General features: G+C 51.4%; 1 protein-coding gene across 4 annotated transcripts in view; it reads right to left on the reverse strand.

Moving 5' to 3' along the window:
- The window catches only part of USP7 (ubiquitin specific peptidase 7), a 1,709,027-nt gene that overhangs the window by 973,675 nt on the left and 716,674 nt on the right, over window positions 1–18,678 (reverse strand). For all 4 annotated transcript variants that reach the window (XM_078663105.1, XM_078663106.1, XM_078663108.1 and 1 more), the window contains one exon: window positions 5,227–5,336. In XM_078663105.1, coding sequence (XP_078519231.1) covers window positions 5,227–5,336 — 110 coding nt within the window. The remainder of the gene's footprint in view (window positions 1–5,226; window positions 5,337–18,678) is intronic.

An 18,678-nucleotide genomic window follows, 5' to 3' on the forward strand; every position in this document is an offset into this window, starting at 1 on the left:
ACACCAGAAAGTCCTGGAGAAAGGAACGGGCGAAAAAGCCATCTCTCCGGACTTGGCTGTCCAGGCAGTAGTGTCGAGCGAACGTGTGCACCGAGCCCCACGTAGCTGCCTGACAGATGTCCTGCAAGGGGACTCCCAGACCCAGGGCAGTAGTAGCCACCGTGGCCCGAGTGAAATGAGCTTGCAGCCCCACAGGAGGCTCCTTTTTAGCCAGTAAATAACCAGCCTTGATGCAAAAAACGACCCATCGAGAAATGGTCTGTTTGTGCACCGCCAGTCCCTGCTTAGCGCCCACGTAACCAACAAAGTCGGTCATCCACCCGGAACTTGCGTGTGCGATCCAGATAGTATGAGAGCGCACGTTTTGTTTCCAGACGGTGGGGCCTCTTCCTCTTTCGAGGGATGCGGAGGTGGAAAGAAGGTGGGCAAGGTGATAGACTGCCCGATGTTGAAGGCTGTGACTACCTTGGGCAGGAAAGAGGGTCTTGTCCGCAACACAACCTTGTCCGGATGGACAGAAAGGAAAGGAGGTTTAGAAGAAAGAGCCTGGAGCTCACTCGCTCTCCTGGCAGAGGTGATGGCAACCAGGAATGCAGTTTAAAGAGTGAGAAGACTAAGAGGACAGTTATGAAGTGGCTCGAAGGGAGCGCACATCAAATAAGTCAGAACAAGATTCAAGTCCCACTGAGGCATCACGAAAGGAACAGGGGGAAACATATGAGTGATGCCCTTCAAGAACCTATTTACAACTGGGGACTTGAAAAGAGAGGGCTGATCAGGGAGCCTTAAGAAGGCACAAATGGCAGAGAGGTAGCCCTTAAGAGTGCCCAGAGCAGAGCCCTGCTGGTCAAGAGAAAGAAGAGGAGAACCTCAGAAAGGGGGCAGAGAGTGGATCCACAGCCTTTGCTGTGCACCATGCCACAAATTTGTTTCACCTGCAGGCGTATACCGATTTCTAGGAGGGACGCCTGGCTGCCAGAATCACATCGCAGACTTCAGGAGGCAAGTCAAATGGCCTCAACTGCCGCCGCTCAATCTCCACGCATGGAGGTGGAGGCTGGACAGGTTCGGGTGGAGGACCGTCCCCTGCTGCTGCGACAGAAGGTCCTCCTGAAGAGGCAGACTAATCGGGGGTTCGACTGACATGCTGAGTAGCTCTGGATAACAATATCTTCGTGCCCAGTCCGGAGCCACAAGGTTGACTTTGGCCCGGTCGCGCCTGATCTTCTTCAGCACTCTGGGCAGAAGTGGTATAGGCGGAAAGGCGTAAAACAGACCGCAGCTCCACTCACGACGGAACGAGTCTCCGAGCGAGTTCCGCCTTGGAACTTCCAACGCGCAGAACTGATGACATTGCACGTTCTCTTCTGTGGCGAATAGATATAACCAAGGCTCCCCCCACTGCTGAAAGAGACCTTGCGCCATGTCCTAGTTCAGACGCCTTTCGTGATCCATCATGCACCGACGGCTGAGTTTGTCCGCCCTGGCGTTCAGGGAACCTGCCAGGTGTTGAACACCAGTGTCACGTTCTGTTGTTCCAGCCATTGCCAGAGACGCAGAGCCTCCTGGCATAGGGTCCACGACCCCACCTCGCCCGTTTGTTGGGAGAACATCACATGGCGGTGGTGTTGTTCATGAACACCTGCACTACACTCCCCCGGAATGCTTTCAGTGCAAGTCTGATCGCCCGCAGCTCCAGAAGGTTGATGTGGAGCCGGGACTCCGCCGGAGACCAGAGGCCTCTGATCTCCGCCTCTCCCATGTGGCCCCCCCCCCAGCCCAGGAGGGACGCGTCAGTCACAACTATGTGGTGCGGTTGGGGAAGTGAGAGGGATCTGAAGCTGACCCAATCACGGTCCGTGAGCCACCACTGCAACTGTCTTGCAGGGCCCTCCGAGATCAAGACCTGGTCGGACATGTTGCCCTGATGCTGGGCCCACTGACACTTCAGGCCCCACTGCAGAGCCCGCATTCGCCACCTGGCGTGATGCACCAGAGGATGCAGGAGGCCATCATCCCCAGAAGCCGCAGCGTCAACCTGACCGAGACACGGGATAAAGGCTCAAAGATCGGAATCAGAGCCTGAATAACCAGAACCTGCTGTTCGGGAGGATAAACCCGAAACTGCGCCGAGTCTAGAACCGCTCCGATGAAGAGGAGCTTCGAGAGGGGCACAGGTGTGACTTCGGCACATTGATGGAGAACCCCAGCAGGTGCAGGAGGTCGGCCGTAGTCTGGAGGTGGCCGACGACTGTCTGCGGCGAGCCCACCTTCAACAACCAGTCGTCGACATAGGGGAAGACTGACAACCCTAATCTGCGCAGATGAGCTGCGACCACAGCCATTACTTTCGTGAACACCCAATGGGCGCTGGTAAGGCCGAAGGGGAGCACAGTAAACTGAAAGTGCCCGTGGCCTACCGTGAACCGCAGGTAGTGCCGTGGGCCGGCAGGACAGGGATGTGAAAATAAGCGTCTTGCAAGTCCAACGCTACCATCCAGTCTCCCGGGTCTAGGGCAGCTAAGACCTGAGCCAGAGTCAGCATCTTGTACTTCTCCTTCCAGAGGATGCCGTTGATGTTCCGCAGGTCCAAGATAGGGCGTAGGGCCCCTTTGCCCATCTTGGGAACCAGAAAGTAGTGGGAGTAACAACCACACCCTACATCTGGCCCAGGAACACGCTAGATGGCCCCCTTGGCCAAGAGAGCCTTAACTTCCTCTTGCAGAGGTTGCAAGTGATCCCCTGACACGCAGTGGTACTGCGGTGGCATGGCTGAAGGGGTCGCCTCGAAGGAGAGGGAGTAGCCCCTTTGGACGATTTGTAGCACCCACCTGTCCGATGTGATGTCACGCCAAAGGAGGTGATGGCGAACCCTGGCCCCCACCGGCGTTAAATGGGCCTGAAAGCTCGTACTAAGATGGCTTTGAGGCGGATGCTGCGGGGGTGGATGTCCCCTTGTCCCCTGGCACCGACACGGCGGTTACCACGTCCGCCACCGCGCTGGATGTTAGTCTGCGGACCGTGTCTGGCAGGATGTGTGGGGGTGCCCCTTCATTGGCCACGAAAGGAGCAAAAGGCAGCAGTTTGCTGGCACGGGGCCGACAGGACCAATGACTTGGCGGTGGCCCTTGAGTCCTTAAAGCGCTCAAGCGCACTGTCTGCCTTGTCGCCAAAGAGGCGACGGCCATCAAACAGCATGTCCATAAGGGTGTTCTGGACATCAGCCGAAAATTTGGCGGACCTCAGCCAGGCGTGGCGGCGAACCTCCACAGTCATTGCAATCGCCCTGCCTGGCGAGTCTGTGGTATCCAGCCCACATCGAATTTTATACCGTGCCGCATTTCGCCCCTCCGCCAGGGCTTGGGCGAGTTTAACCCGGGCCTCCTGCAGGCATTGTGGCAGCACGTCCGCGAGCGTGTCCCACAGAGAGTGGGTATAGCGGCCCAAAAGGCAAGCGGTGTTGACCGACCGCAACCCCAAACTAAGTGAAGAGAACATCTTTTTTCCGTACTGTTCATACCTTTTGGATTCCCGATCAGAGGGAGCTGTCGGGAATGTGGTCTGGGAATTGGAGGCCTGGATAACCAGGCTCTCGGGGGTGGGGTGGGTGGACAGGAAACAAGGGTCAACCGGGGCCGGGCGGTGGCGTCTGGCCACGTTCCTATCTACAGGGGGACCTGAAGCGGGCCTGGACCAAGTGCCCAACAGAACGTCAGTTAAGGCCTCATTGAACGGCAGTTGAAGCTCTGAAGTGCTTGCCAGCAGTTTGAGGACCTCAGTGAGGAGGTTAGTCCTCACGGCCGCGACGGGGAGCTCAAGAGACAAGGCCTTGGCTGCCCTCGTCAACACCACACTGTAGGCAGCCCCCTCCTCCATAGCCACGGTAGGAGGGGAGACAAATCCAGTGTCGGGCGGAGTGTCAAAACCACTGGCCTCCCCTAGTTCACCGGCCAGGTCCTGAAAAGACTGGCACCCCGTGCCAGAGGGTCCTCAGACCCCCTCCCAATCCGCCTCGTCCTCCATCTCCTGGTACTCGGGTTCAAATGATGGGGCAGATCATAGAAGTATTGCTCTTCTCTCGGCGCCGAATGCGGCGTCTATCAATGCCGGTCCAACGTCGGAACCGGATTGAGGACGACGGTGTCTGGGGCGACACCTTAGGAGTCGACACCGGCGGAGGGGTCGTTTGGTCGACCAGCAGCGACCCGGATCCGGTGGGGCCTTGCGGCGTCAGGACCGAAGTCGCCGGGGCAGAAGCACCCGACGGCGCCAAAGCACCTGGCATGCTTGGGCTCCCAGTCGGGACTGCGGGGCCCGAAGCCGCCGCGGAACCCAACGGAGGAGTGAGCGACCTCATGGCCACGAGGAAGGCACCGATCTCCTCCGGCGTCGCATTCTGCCCAGGGACCGGCTGGAGCAGGCTGCGACACCTGCAGCTCCGACGTGCCGCGTGGGCAGTGTCACCCGAACCCGTGTCGCGCGAGCGTCGGGGGGAGGGAGTCAGAAGAGCGGTGTCGCTTCTTTGACTTCTTGTGCCTCTTACCTGAGGAGTTGGAGCCCGATGAGTGGTGTTGACTTGCCGAGCTATGACTCCGGCACCTTGACCTCCTCCTGGACCGGGACCTTGAGCAGCGCGGGCCGACTGCCGTAGCTCAAGGCGCTTACGGGACCGCTCCCGCCTAGCCTTCGACGTCAAGGCCCAGCAGTCGTGGCACGACTTGTCATCGTGGTCAGCCCCTAAGCAATACAGCCACCAGCAATGGGTGTCGGTAACCGACATCAGTTGGTTGCAGTCGGCACAGGGTTTGAACCCGGGCATCCCTAGCGTCACCGATTGAGTCGTTCGACTAAAAAAACAGATCAAAAAGGATCGAAAAAGTTTAGTCGAAAAATGACTAACGGGTACCACTTTTTCCGGATCGGCGCTTGCTGGCGCGGAAAAAGGAAAAACTGACGTCAGCGCGCAAGGGCGGCGTCTAAGTACTCAGGCTACGTCATCCCGGCGCCGACGACGGACGCGGAGCCGCAGACTACACCTTGCGACGCGCAGGGATACTGCTACGCAAAAGTTTCCGGATCCAGACTGACGCCTGGGGATATTCTAAGGAAAGGAATCTAATACTAACCGGTTTCTTTCAGATGTTAAACCTAATTACACAGTTAAAAGACAAACAAAAGTTCAAATAAAAAAATACCACAATTTAATATTTATGAAAGAGACATTACCTATCATTTATTTTTATGTTTTGATCAGTTTGAGGGTCATACATAAACCGCATAAGTTGTAAATGTAACACTGGTGGCAATGTAAGAAACTTTACACCTTTCTCTGCATCCTGTAATAAAAAATAAATATTAAGTTATAAAGTATGCATTTCATGCGCTCTATGCACAGGTTCAAGGTACAAAACAAATACCATGCTCTATACAGATTTTTCTTTGATCGAAAGGCAGATTGGAGGCCTGGTTATGAACAAGCATTATATTTAACATGATTAAGCCCTTCAAAAAAGTTACAAATGTGCCCTTAATTAAAAGATGCTGCACAGTAACTTGGTAAGCCGACAATCTTTCAAAAGCAACCCTCTACTTATCTCCAAAATTGTCACCAACCATGTCATCAACCATGTCAACGAAGCTCTGAGATACTAGGTTGTAGCATGACATAAGCTAACCAAAGTGAATGGTAGAGTGCTGGTGGAAGGGAGGGAGTTGTAACTAAATGAACCATTAAGTAGATTGTCTTCATATCCAACTTGATGGAACCGGAGTTAACTGGTTGTGTGCTTGGATTGGAACAGAAGCATATAACTGAACAAAAAGTTATAATGGTACAACTATGTGAAGGTGTGTCCAATATTTAGTGCTCACAGGATGAATAAGAAATAGCCACATTACAGCAATTTGTACATTCCTCTGACCAGCTACCCATGCTTCTTAATTTATGATAGAATATTTATGAGGTCTTGTAGGCTGTACTCTTCGAGCTGCAGATGTACATTATGCAATCGTCTATCACCAGGGCTTTAAGAAACAAGTTACTTACCTTGAAGAAAAAAGTTTAGCTACCTGTAAAGCAAAGGCCACTAATGTGGATTTCATCCTGCAGATTTATTTATTTATTTATTTATTTATTTATTTATTTATTTTTGCAATTTTTAAAGCGCGCAAATGCCCATACGGGTGTCTCGGCGCTGGTGATCTCAGAGCTCACTAAAGTGTGACGGGGGAGTTAGGAGGAGGAGAAGAGCCATGTTTTGAGGGTCTTCCGAAATGCAAGAAGCGTGGGTGCGGTTTTGATATGGAGTGGGAGGGTATTCCACAGTTTAGCTGTGGCTGTCGTGAAGCATCAGATCACTTGCATTCTCCACCATCTAGGGTTGAACTCTGAATAATGAAGTTAATTACCTTTCTTAATTAGTGTCAGAATCAAGGGTGCTCTAATTGACTCATCGTTATGCTCTTTGAAAAGTACAAGTTAACGGAACAAAAAAAACATTTGTTGCGTTTTTTACCCAGTGGTACTAGACGTTTGTGTGACTTGATAGAGTTACCTCCCACTAGTTCTTTTCTGACAAAGAGGCAGCAATACTTGCAAATGAATCCACAACACTACAGTATGCACACAGTGTTACAAGTTAATGTTTTTTTTCCGTTTGCAGCATGTCTTGCTATGGATCACATACTGTGTATAAAGTGCAAAGAATGATTGTCCTTTTCTATAATGTGATTTACTTTAGCCCCTTTGGTGTGTGTGAGAAAGTGGCTCTATATATACTGAACTAGAAGGAAGTTCAGTGTGTATAGAGTCCACCAACCCCAGAGGTATAACAGAGGTTAAAGTCAGAACTGACCTTACTATCCAAAGTTGTAGCTTGGTCAAGCAGTAAGGCAGCACCAGAGGACAGTGTAAAGCATTTGTTGTACACACTCAGTCAGCAAAAGGTTTCACACACTCAAGAACTGAACTCCAGGCCAATTGTTGTTATATCCTCAGATATTGTTGTTTTATTTTTAGAACCAACAGTTATAAAAAAAATACTTTTCAAGGTACGAGTACTCTCATCTAAATACTTAGCAGAGGAGAAAAAAGTTTGTATTACACAATAATTACAGGATAGATAATAAGCTATACAGTTCTGAAACACACTCTAGCATTGAGCTCAACGGGTTTTTCAAAGGAAAGTACAGTTGATTACTTTATGGATTACTTTGGTAGTTCCAGGACTACATCTTAGATTCAGTCCTGGGGTCCAAGCTGAAACCAGATTAGCAAAAACGTTTTAGTTACTGTGATGAATGTTCCTGAATATAAAGCGGTTTTAAAAGTTCACACTTTGAAACTTTTCAAGGTGATTCTGACAATGTTATCCAATGGGAGGAAATTCAGGTTACAGGTAAACTACGATCGCGTTACTTTTGTAACCCAGCACTAGTCTCCTAGGGCCAGCACTGGGGGCTTAACTCAAAACAGGTAGGTAATTGCATTTCAGTATTTCGTACGCTTTTTTAAGAATATTTGCAGTTTTCAAAAGTAGACAGAAGAAATTTCATAGAAAAGGAGACAATGGCTTCCTATGGAGAAAATACAGGTTACTAGTAAACCCGCTAGGGATTACTTTTGCGGTTCAGTACTGGGCTGAAAGGTACAGTACTGGCTTCTCCCCTGATCACAGGTGAGTATTTTCGAAAGCGGACTTTGGCTGATTTTATAGAAATATTTTCAGTTTTCAAAACTTCTCACATAAAAAAATGTCGAATTCAAAATGGGTCAATGTTATCCAATGGCAGGTAAGTGAATTACCGGTTTCCAGGTGAGTACTTGGTTGGTGAAGTTAGGGTTCTGGGCTTAGACTCAGGGGTCCCCCAGGGTCAGATGAGTACAGTTAGTTCAGTCCCAGCGGCACAGGGGCGGCCAGGTGCAGAGGTAGGTAGGCCCAATGTTATCCAATGAGGGAAAGGGGGCCTTCGGTTGGTGGCTACTGGCTAGCAGGCCACGCAGCTCTGGGAGCTGGGCTCCTGGTCTCTTGCTCTGGGCAAAGATGGAAGTAGGATAGGGCAAAGAGGTCGCAGCCAGCGGCACTCGGGCGGTTGGGTGCAGGGTGCTTTGAGCCATCGGGCATTCAATGTTATCCAATGAGGATCTTGAAAAAGGAACAAAGGCTGCAAGCTCGGGGACGGTGACTCTCCAGGGTCGACCAGCACTTCGAGAGGTGAGTTGGGATGTTGGAGCACAGGTAGGTAGCCCAAAGGGAGGCACAGGGGGGCGTGGGGTGCCGGGTGCAGGGGTGTCTTTGGGGGCGGAAAAGTTTACCCTCGGCTGGTCGCGGTTAGGGTGGCCCCTGGTTCTGAGTCTGCAGGCGTCGGCTGGCTCATCGAGGAGGGTCCTTGGGCACTGGACTTCGGGTCCCAGCCGCCGGGGGACGTCCTCGTGGTCTTGGTTCGATTGGGCCCAGCCCCGGCTCGGCGGGTGCAGAGAGGGCTGGTCCGGAGCTTCCTGGTTGGCACCAGGTGGGTTGTTGCAGCAGAGCCTCTGCTGATGGGAGTCCCAGTCTTCAAAAGGGTCAAGGCAGGCAGGTCCTCTGGGTGTCCCAAGGTTGCAGTCTGCAGGAGTCGCCGGGATTAAGCAGGAGCAGGTTCCAGGATCGACAGGCTAGTAGGGCTGAAGCAAAGTCAGTTGTTGTCGTCCTGTTAGCAGCTGCACGGCGGGTCGTCTTCTTGATCTTTTCGTATCAGGATGTGAGGAAGGGAGGTTCAGGGAGCCCCTAAATACTGAATTTAGGGGCGTTACAGGTAGGGCAAGAACAGGGACCAATGGGTCCCTGTCCTGGGGTGCCTACACCACCTAGTCTGCTCCTCTCCTGTGGGTGGGGGGCAGGAGCCTAGCTGGGATTGGGCAGGGCTCCCCCATCTACAAGATGGCCGGAGCCTGGAACCGTGCTTCACCTAGTCTCCCCTGTGAGAAGTTGGCCTGGTATATGATGTTCACTATTCTAGTGAGCACCGTACAACCATCACCATAAGGATTGTTTGGACTGGTGCAAGTCAACCTTATAGACCAGCTATCCTAGTGGTAGCGTGGACAGAACAGTCTTAGGCTAAAAGACTCTTGAGGGCGTGTAAAGCCAGCTGTTTTACCATATGTAACCCCTTGAATACCAAATGAAAGGACACCACACAGGATATATTTATAATATATATATGTATTTATTCACTAACACACTCCTCTGAACTCTTTATGAGGTCAGAGGCAAAAGCACATAATAAGTTACACTTAGAAATACTTTAAATAGCACAATTTACAGTTAGGCCCTAGGGGCGCGTAAAACCATATACTAAGTGGTGTAAGGACCACGACTCGGGAAAAGGACAAGCCTAGGGCCTAGAGAATCGCTGGGGCTACACTATCTGACCCTTAGGCTAGGGGTAGGAGGCCCACAGGCTATCTGACCCTTAGGCTAGGAGGCCCACAGGCGGCGCGTGCAGTGTCTTTACACACACGCGGGAGTCAATGTTAAGTCAATGGGAACTTAGAAGGTAAGTAAATGAAGATTTAGGACACTTCCGGTCTAGCTAGGAGGAAACAACTAGTAAATCTGGACACTAGGATAGTCAATCCCTCCGGAGCACCTTAGTACTCGCGTTACCTCACCCACGGGCTGCAGGTGCATAGGTGTCAAAGTGTGTCGGGTTTCGTCGTCGTTCTCAATGGAGCCTTGAAGAAAGATGCTGCAGGCGACCAGGAGGAAGATGTCCGGGTGGATCCAAGGGTGGATCTAGGATGAAGAGGACCTGAAAGCAGAGGGGACAGAGTCTAGGTCACTAGCCAGTGACCGATTGGAACCAGGGAGGAACCAGACGTCGTCGAGGAGCAATCAGGTGCGGATGTGAAGCTTGTCGTTGCAGCCACGCGGACCAGGAGGCGTCGAGGACGACCAGGTGCTGGAGAGGAGCTGTCCCACGAAGGTTCTAGCAGATGGAGGGGTCGACTTCAAGATTGGAGCCAACAAGCCTAAGCAAAGGCAACCCACGCAGGATACACAAAAGGCTTCTGGTGCAATCCAAGAGGGTCTGAGGTACTTCACCTTTTCAGAGAAGGGAGGGCCAGTCTGGAGCAACCAGACCAGCAATGGATTTTCACAAGGATCGTCGTCAGAGGGCTACTAGCCAACGGGCCAGCAACCGGACAACGCGTCGAGCAGAACACAAGCAGAAGGGCCCCACGCAGATCTCGTGGAGTGTGGAGGGCTGGTCTTCGGTGCAGGTGGAGCTCAGTGTCGGGGTGTCTCAGTCCCCAGTGCACAGCTTCGAGGATGCCTCAGGAGCTGCGCTGTTAGCAAGTTTAAGACTTTCCAAGTTGCCTGGTTGCACGGATTCAGACGCCTTCCACAGAGCTCAGCTGTGCTGGAGTCGTGCAGTGGGGTCAGAGGAGTCCTGGAGTCGAGGTCTTGTCAGGCTCTGCGCTGAAGTTCCGGCGGGAACAGGGAAAGCAAGCAGTCGAGTTGCTGGATGGTGCCTGGTTTCCCAGGGTGGTAACTCCTTGGCCACAAGGGAGATTCTTCAGTGTTCAAGTCGGTTGAACGTCAAAGGGTCCAGAGTTTCGTTTCAAGTTTCAGTTCAGGATCAAATCTAAAGTCTCCTGGGTCAGCTCCTATCTTTATACTACTAAAGGGGGCTGGTTTACTCACTAGGTCCCTCCTATGGGTGGGACCAGGAAGGGGGGTGGTTACACCCCCTTTCCTTTGTGCAGTTTCACGCCAGAGCTGGGGCTGGAGTGCCCCAGCAACCGGTTTGAACTGGGGTATGCATGGAGCACCTAGTGTGCCCCAGGCATGTCTCATTCTATTAAGCCCTCCCTGTCCCAATACACAAAATCCTGTCTGGGGTGATGCTCGCACATCTCCAGGCAGGAAACCTATTGTCCAGGCCTCCCTCGCTGGAAGGACTCCCAGCAGCAGGAGGTCAGACTTGTGTCTGTGGCAGTAGCATCCATTTTGTGACGCTGGGGCTCTGGTTAACTTTAACCGGGATAGTCAGCAACAACATGTCTTCTCCCTCTAGAAGGGTGGAATGCTACCCCCGTCGCCAGAATTGGCGAGGGGGTAGTATTCCAAAGCGTATGACACCTTACACGACATGTTTAGATAAAGCCAAACCAAAGTTAGCGTTCAACCGCGAGGATTATAATGCACTTAAGAGTATATGGTATGGCAATATCATAGAACAGCTATAAGGACATGGTTCCGAAAGCTGCAGACAGGCTCAGCTCATGCTAGAGCACCATCTCACACATAACCAAGCACTCTGCCTCCAGGATTGTTAAGGCCTGCCATAGGAGTGACTTATAAGTTACTGTGTGTCTATATTTAAGGGTTGATATAGGAATACAATACCTAAGCAAGGGGTGATTACACGACCTTGCCCCAGCTGAGTGATCAGCCAGTTGTGTCAGTTTGAGTGGCCAGCCAGGGGTGGCATAATACATGCTGCAGCCCCTAGTAGGCCTTGGTTACACCTATGCCCTGAGTACCTAGGAAACACTTCTACAGGGGCTGATAAGGTGAACCAATTCCCAATTGTGGTTGTACCTAGAGTACATGGAGTCCATTTTACAGAGAGAGCAGATAGCCTGGGGCCCTGATTAGCAGGATCCCAGGCCAACTAAGTCGAAAACCAGCTAAACACAAGGTAAAAAATCTGGGTAACCATAGTCCGGTATCCACCTTCCTACATCCCCCACCTGAGGGGTGGGGTTGGCACAGGCTAGCACACCCCCCTTTCTGACGTAGTTTTTCCCGCCTGTCTTCCCGACAGAGTGGGGGTTAGAACTGGTGCGGGCCAGTTGCTGGGTACAGCAAATGGTCTGGAGAAGCTCACTGAGGCGGCATGCCTTTCAAGCTTCCCTCTGCCCATCCTGGGGGAGGAGACATGCCATTGAAATCTCTGAAACCATCCTTAGCAAATCCATCGACATTGCGTTCCTTACAGAATCCTGGCTTAATGTCTACTCTACAAGTATTCTTGACCTACTCTCACCCCCGGGCTACTCCATCATTAGGAAAGATAGACCCATCCGAAAAGGCGGTGGTGTAGCTATCATCTTCAAAGACGAACTACAGCTGTCCCTTATCACTAACGCCGAATATGTCTCCTTTGAATACCTTATAGCCGAACTCAAAATACAGGGTTCCTCCACCATCCGCCTTCACAATATATATAATATGCCTGGAAATCACTACCCATTGATTGACGAGCTATCTAACCTTCTTACCCAATCCTTAATTACCAAATCTATAAACATCTTCCTGGGAAACTTTAACCTCCATTGGAATGATACTAAAAACTTCCTTCTTCAGGTCACAACTAGATCGAGCTCAGAATAGGCCAAGAGAACTATTCAACATTGTGCACAAACTGCTTCGCTCCCCCTGTCCCACTGGCCTCGACGACTAGATGTGAAGAAATAGCTCTCTTTTTTTTCCAGACAAAATTAACTAATTGAGCAATCCTTCCTCTCTACTGCGATCCCTACCACTAACCCGAACATTTCTCTTAATATCCCACCCTCCATCATAACTCCCCCTACACCTACTACTGCCCATCATAACTCTGATCTCCCTCACCCCCCATTGCCGTCCATTTTCCTGGACTCCAATCATCCTAACTATCTTATTAAAAATAATGCCACTTGGCTTAACTTCCAGCCAGTCACTGAAAGAGAAGTCTTTAACATCATTTCCAAACTCAAGCCTTCCTCCCACACCAAATACCCTCTCCCCTCCAAACTTGTCCAAAACCTTAAACACATCATAACCCCTTCCTGGACCTCTATTTTCAACAGCTCCCTTACCACAGGCTTATGTCCCCCCTTCATTGCAACTCGGCCAAATCACTGCCATTTTCAAAAATCCTTTGGCAGACCCAAACGACCTCAATAACCTTCGTCCCATCTCCAACCTTCCCCTTCTTTCTAAAGCCCTGGAAAAATGTCTCCTTCTCCAACTAGATAGACACATTGAACACTAACTTACTAGACCCCTTCCAATCTGGCTTTAGGAAAGGATGCAGCACTGAAACCGCCATGCTAAACATTGTTGACGACATCCACCACTCACTTGACAATGGTGAATCTAGCCTTCTGATCCTCCTTGATCTCTCTGCAGCGTTTGATACTGTTAACCACTCTGCTCTTCTCAATGTTCTTAGAGATCGTTTCGGCCTGAATGGTACGACACACAAATGGTTTGTCTCATACCTACAACACCGTTCTCAACAAACCAAAATCCAAAATTGCCTATCTAACCCTACCTCCATCTCCTTAGGAGTTCCGCAAGGATCCATCCTCTCTCCCACACTCTTTAACCTTTTCATGGAACCCCTCACACTCATTCTTAAACAACCCGGGATCAACTACCATCTCTATGCCGACGACACCCAACTCTATTATAAGATTAAAACTCATGCTGACATCCTTCACCTCAACAACACTCAAGATTCAAGCCTGGTTCCACATTAACCACCTCAAACTCAACCCTAAAAAACTGAAATTATTCTTTTTTCCCCTAAAAATAACTAGCTTCCCATTCAGAATTGGATCTCTGACCTTAATGCCCTCAACTGCTCCTTATCTTTGTCCTCCTCAGTCAAATCATTAGGGATCTCCCTTGACAACCTCCTAAGCCTCAAGGTACACATCAATAATTATGCCATTGGAGCCCTCTTCACTCTCCGCCACCTTAAGAAAATCAAGCCCTTCATCTCTATCGATTATTTCAAACTAGCAGTCCAATCCCTTGTTCTTTCTCGCATCGACTATGGCAATGCCATTCTCACCGGAATTCCTAAGATCCACCTAGCACCTCTTAAATCTGTGCTTTACCTTGCAGCTAGGCTTACCTCAGACTGCAAGCGATTCGACCACATCTCCCCTGCCCTTAAAACCCTTAAATGGCTCCCCATTGAAGGTAGATCCTCTTACAAAACAGCCTGCATTACACACAAAATTCTCCATCAGAATACACCGACCTACCTCGCTAACAAACTCACTAAAGCCAGTTGCTCCCGTTCCTTGAGAAGTACTAACACCCTACTTCTTATCCCCCCCTTCTAAAAAAGAAAACCACCCAGTCTCTATCCTTTTCCGGCAAAGCTCCTTGCATTTGGAATGCCCTTCCAACTGACCTTCGCTGCAACCCTTCCTACTCTAGCTTCAAAAAAGAACTCAAACTACATCTCCTCAATAAATACTGAGGACCCTAATCCATATCTGTTCTCTCCCACTGGCCACATCTGTCCGACCCTAGATGCATCCGCCCTCCGTTTTTCAGCCTTACTCGCCCTTCCTAATCGTCACTTCCCCTCCATGTTTACCACCTTCACTCCTCCTTGCAGACCCCCTTCCCTTGTCAACCTTCAGCCCTCATACCCTCCAAACCCCCCTCACTTCTGCCCCTCCCGTTTTTTTCAATTTGTGCCTTTTGATATTTTGGATTATTCACATCTTCCACATTTTGATGTGCTTATTTCCCATATGTATCATTTTGAAATCTATCAGGCGGAGACTTATATGTTGTTTATATACATTGATGCTATGTATGTCCCCTGTCGTTTAATGTGCTGAGAAGTTTGGTACCAAACTGGTCTGTCTTTAATGTAGCCATTATGGTGCTGTGGAGTTCGTAATGACAACCTCCCAGCACCATATACTCTTAATGGCATCACTGCACTTAGTGCCCAGGAATGGCCCTGGGTACTGTAGGGGCACAGGTCTCATGCACCTGTGCCCACACATCTGGCGTAGGGCACCCAGCTAGAGGGGTGACTTAAGTATGCCAGGGCAGTGGGTTCTGTGGGCATGGCACACAGGGATGTGTGCCATGTCGACTCTTGGTTTAGTTCTGTACTTAGGCACTCAGCCTGCATAGGCAGCGTGTGGGTGCCAAGGTACAGGGCCCCCGAGGGTGGCACAATAAGTGCTGCAGCCCTCTGGGGTCTTCTCTAGTCGCCATGCCCTGGGTACCATTTACTAGGGGCTGACAGGTGGCCAGAGAGACCAATTGGGTTTTTAGTTTCAGCACAGTTTTAGGGAAGGAACACAGGCCCTGGGTACCTGGTTGGCAGGAACCCAGTGCACACTCCGTCAAAGCACATCAGCAGTTCAGAAAAAAAGTGGGGGCATACCAAGGCAAGAAAGATGGCACTTTCTCACATTAAGGTTCTGGGGATAGACTCGGGGGTCTCCGAGGTTCAGGTAGGTACAGTTGTTACACTGTTAGAAATGGGATCCCTGGCTGGTCAGGGCTTGCGCCAAAGTCAGTCAGAGACCACCACTTCCACGTCAGGGCAAGGGAGTTACACGCCAAGATAACCCCTGCTCACCCCCTTGGTAACGTAGCACGAGCAGTAAGACTAAACTTGGAGGCAATGGGAGTTAAGTGTTTGCGCGCGCACACCCAGCAACATCCAAGGCCCACCACAAAGGAAACTCCACACAAGGTTATATATAAAAATAGCCTTTGTATTACACCAAAACACATTAGATAAAAACACACACTTTACAATGTGTCAACAGGCACGGGCAGAATTTACAGGGGATATGTACAAGACAGGGCCACATGGACCACTGTCAGGAATATGCACTTTTAGAACTTAGCACGTGGTAGAATTAGCACTTAGAACATATAATAATAATCACTGTAGCACAAAATAGAACATCAAGCAAACAACCAGTAATCAATGGTAAAGGTTAAGTACCACCTACGCAACCCTAACCACCTTAGGAAAATATTACGCAGGGAACCAGAACCTCACTAGCACCACCTGTACTAGCAAGAACAACCACCTAAGTATCACAATACCTGTAGGGGTATAAGCATGGGAACAAAACACATGATGCATAAACATACATTCAGCGGTGTAAGAACAAGGCACATGTTGCATCAAAACACATTCAGAGCTGCAGCACAGGAGAACACATGATGCATACACAACACATTCAGAGGTGTAAGGGAACAATTGCGCAGTACTCACATAAGCCACCACCTGTGGCAGTCCCTAGGCCAACTGGCCTTGTTGGGGCTAGGACGCCCTGTATCCCAATGTCAGGGGGGCCTAAACGTAGTAGCTGCCCACAAAGTGCTGGGCAGCTGTGGAAATAATGATGGGGCCAACACGTTGGAGCCTCGCAGGCTCGGAGCACACCTTGCCCCCTGGGAGCCTCGCTGGACTCAAGACAAATGAGAAATGCCTCCATGGCTCTGAACGACACTGTGGGGCAAGGTGGGAGCGGCCCGCTGCCTTCTAGGGCCGCTCTACCACTGAGCAAATGGTGCCCTGCAAGATGTTGGAGCCTCTCTGGGCTCTAAGAGATAAATGTGCCCCCACGAGCCTCTCTGGGCTCGCAAAACAAGTATGCCGCCAGGAGCCTCTCTGGGCTCGCACGAAGAATGCCCCCTGAGCCTCTCGGGGCTTTACAGCAGAATCATGCCCGGGGGAGCCTCGTGGCTCTACACAACTGCGGCCTTGGTGGGAGTTCCGCTCGGGGAACTCGGAGTGTGCCACTGCCCAGGAGCCTTGGTAGGCTCTGCGGCCAAATGCTGCCCCAAGCACCCACACTCATCGGCTGCTGTGGCGGGGACCCTGCTTGTCGTGGCGGGGCTCTCCGGTGCTGCGGCCGGACCTTACTTCCCAATCCGGTGCAGAGCCCGGAGACGAGCTGGGTCATGTGGAGGCCGGGTGGGCTCCCGTCCTTCCGGCTTCTCCTTCCGGCGTGGTGCTGCCTCCGTACGCCTCGAGCGTACGCGGGACAACGGGGCAATGCGGGCCTTAGTACGCCTCAAGCGTACGCTGCATAGGGACCCGGGGCGCTTTTGTACGCTTCTAGCGTACTCCGAGGTACGCTGCAGGCTGGTGCGGCTGGGTGCATTTCTGTCCACATGGGGGTGGGCACCCTCGAGGCCGCAATCTAGCGGGCAATGCCAGGTGGGCACCGGATTTTATCAAATAAAGCGCTCCCTGCACTAGGTCATAAGAGCGCTCCCAGGCGCTTAGAAGACAAAGTAAAGCGCTCCCAGCGCTAGGGAAAGGAAAGCGCTTGAGGGGTGCACCAGTCTAGGCAAAGAACGGTCCTTAAGGAATGCAGCAAGATGGGGGGGGCAAGGCTGGGCCAGGGGCCAACTAACTGGGCACTCCAGGAAGGCAGTCCCAAGTGGCGGTTCCTCCTGGTGCCCAGCAGCAGCCACCCTCAGATAGGATCCAGCAATAGAACAAATTGTAAGGGGACACAGCCCCTTTTTATACAGTGAATCCTTTGTCTTAGGTGCAGGGTGGGGGAGAAACCAGTCGCAGCTGGTTTTGGAGCACCCTTGATGTGCTCAACCACCCTTTCTATTCACCAGGGAGGCTAGGGTCATTAGACTCACCACAGGGGACGGAGCCAGCATTAGTGTGGGGAAAGCCCAGCCCTATTCAGGACCCAGGTGCACTCCTCCTCAGCCATCAGCAAGCTAATCTCCACACTCACCACTGGGCAGACCCATCATGACTCCTGGAGCCTGGCATCCCAGCCAGCTCCAGCCAATTTTATTTATTTATTTGTTTTATTTATAACACTTATAAAGCGCGCTAATACCAATCGGTGTCCTGGCGCTGAAGTGGTAATTCCCTGTGAGAATGGGCTATTGGAAACTAGAGGGAAAAGAGCCATGTTTTCAGATCTTTCCTGAATGCCAGCAGATTCTCGTTTTGTATAAGGGTAAGAGGGAGCCAATGGCGTGTGAGGGAGCCAATCACACGCCAGCACCTCTACAGCGCACGCATAGCGATGTCTAGAAGTGGCACTTCCACACTAGAGACACACACCCCGCATACATAATTTCGCAGCATTCAATCACACGAGTCCGCACATACCAGACTCGAGCCTGAACACCCCACGCATCAGGAACTACCAGGGACACATACATTCCCCATGCATTCCTATGGGAGGAGGGAAGGCCTATCTCACCACATGCACTCAGAGTGCGCACGCAATTTCCACTGGGACACAGTGAAAATGCGCAGAAACCAAAAATCACTACTACTGGGTCACCATTAAAAGCAAAAAGTTTAGGGGTGAACCTGCCAGAAGGGCAAAGTCCAACATACACCCTCAGCGGCACAGGGGCAGCCGGGTGCACAGAGAGCAGGCCCAATGTTAGCCTATTGCAGGTAGGGGGCCTCCGGTTGGTGGCTGCTAGCAGGCAGGCCATGTGGAAAGTGGGGTAGTAGAATAGAACAGGTGCTGCACTTCCAGTGGCACTCGGGCAGCTGGGTGCAGGGTGCTTTTGGGCAGTCAGGTGCCCTATAGGTTTTTAAAGGGAAACCGGCAAGACTAACAAAGACTGCAAGCTCGGGGACAGAAATTCTTCAGGTGCGACAACCACTTCGAGAGGTAAGTTGGGAAGCTGTAGGTTGGGTAGACACCCAGGAGTTGAGCACAGGGGGCCGTGGGGCACCGGTGTGTCTTTTGGTGTCGGAAAATCTTACCCTCTGCTGGTCGCGGTTGAAGGGGTACCTGGTTGTGAGGCTGCGTCATCAGGAGTGTCGAGGAGGGTCCTTGGATGCTGGATTCGTGGCCACAGACGCCGGGGGACGTCCTCGTGATGTTTGTTCACTCAGGTACAGGCTGGGCTAGGCGGGTGC

This window comes from Lissotriton helveticus, chromosome 10 (assembly GCF_964261635.1).
Source record: "Lissotriton helveticus chromosome 10, aLisHel1.1, whole genome shotgun sequence".
Taxonomy (NCBI): Eukaryota; Metazoa; Chordata; class Amphibia; order Caudata; family Salamandridae; genus Lissotriton; species Lissotriton helveticus.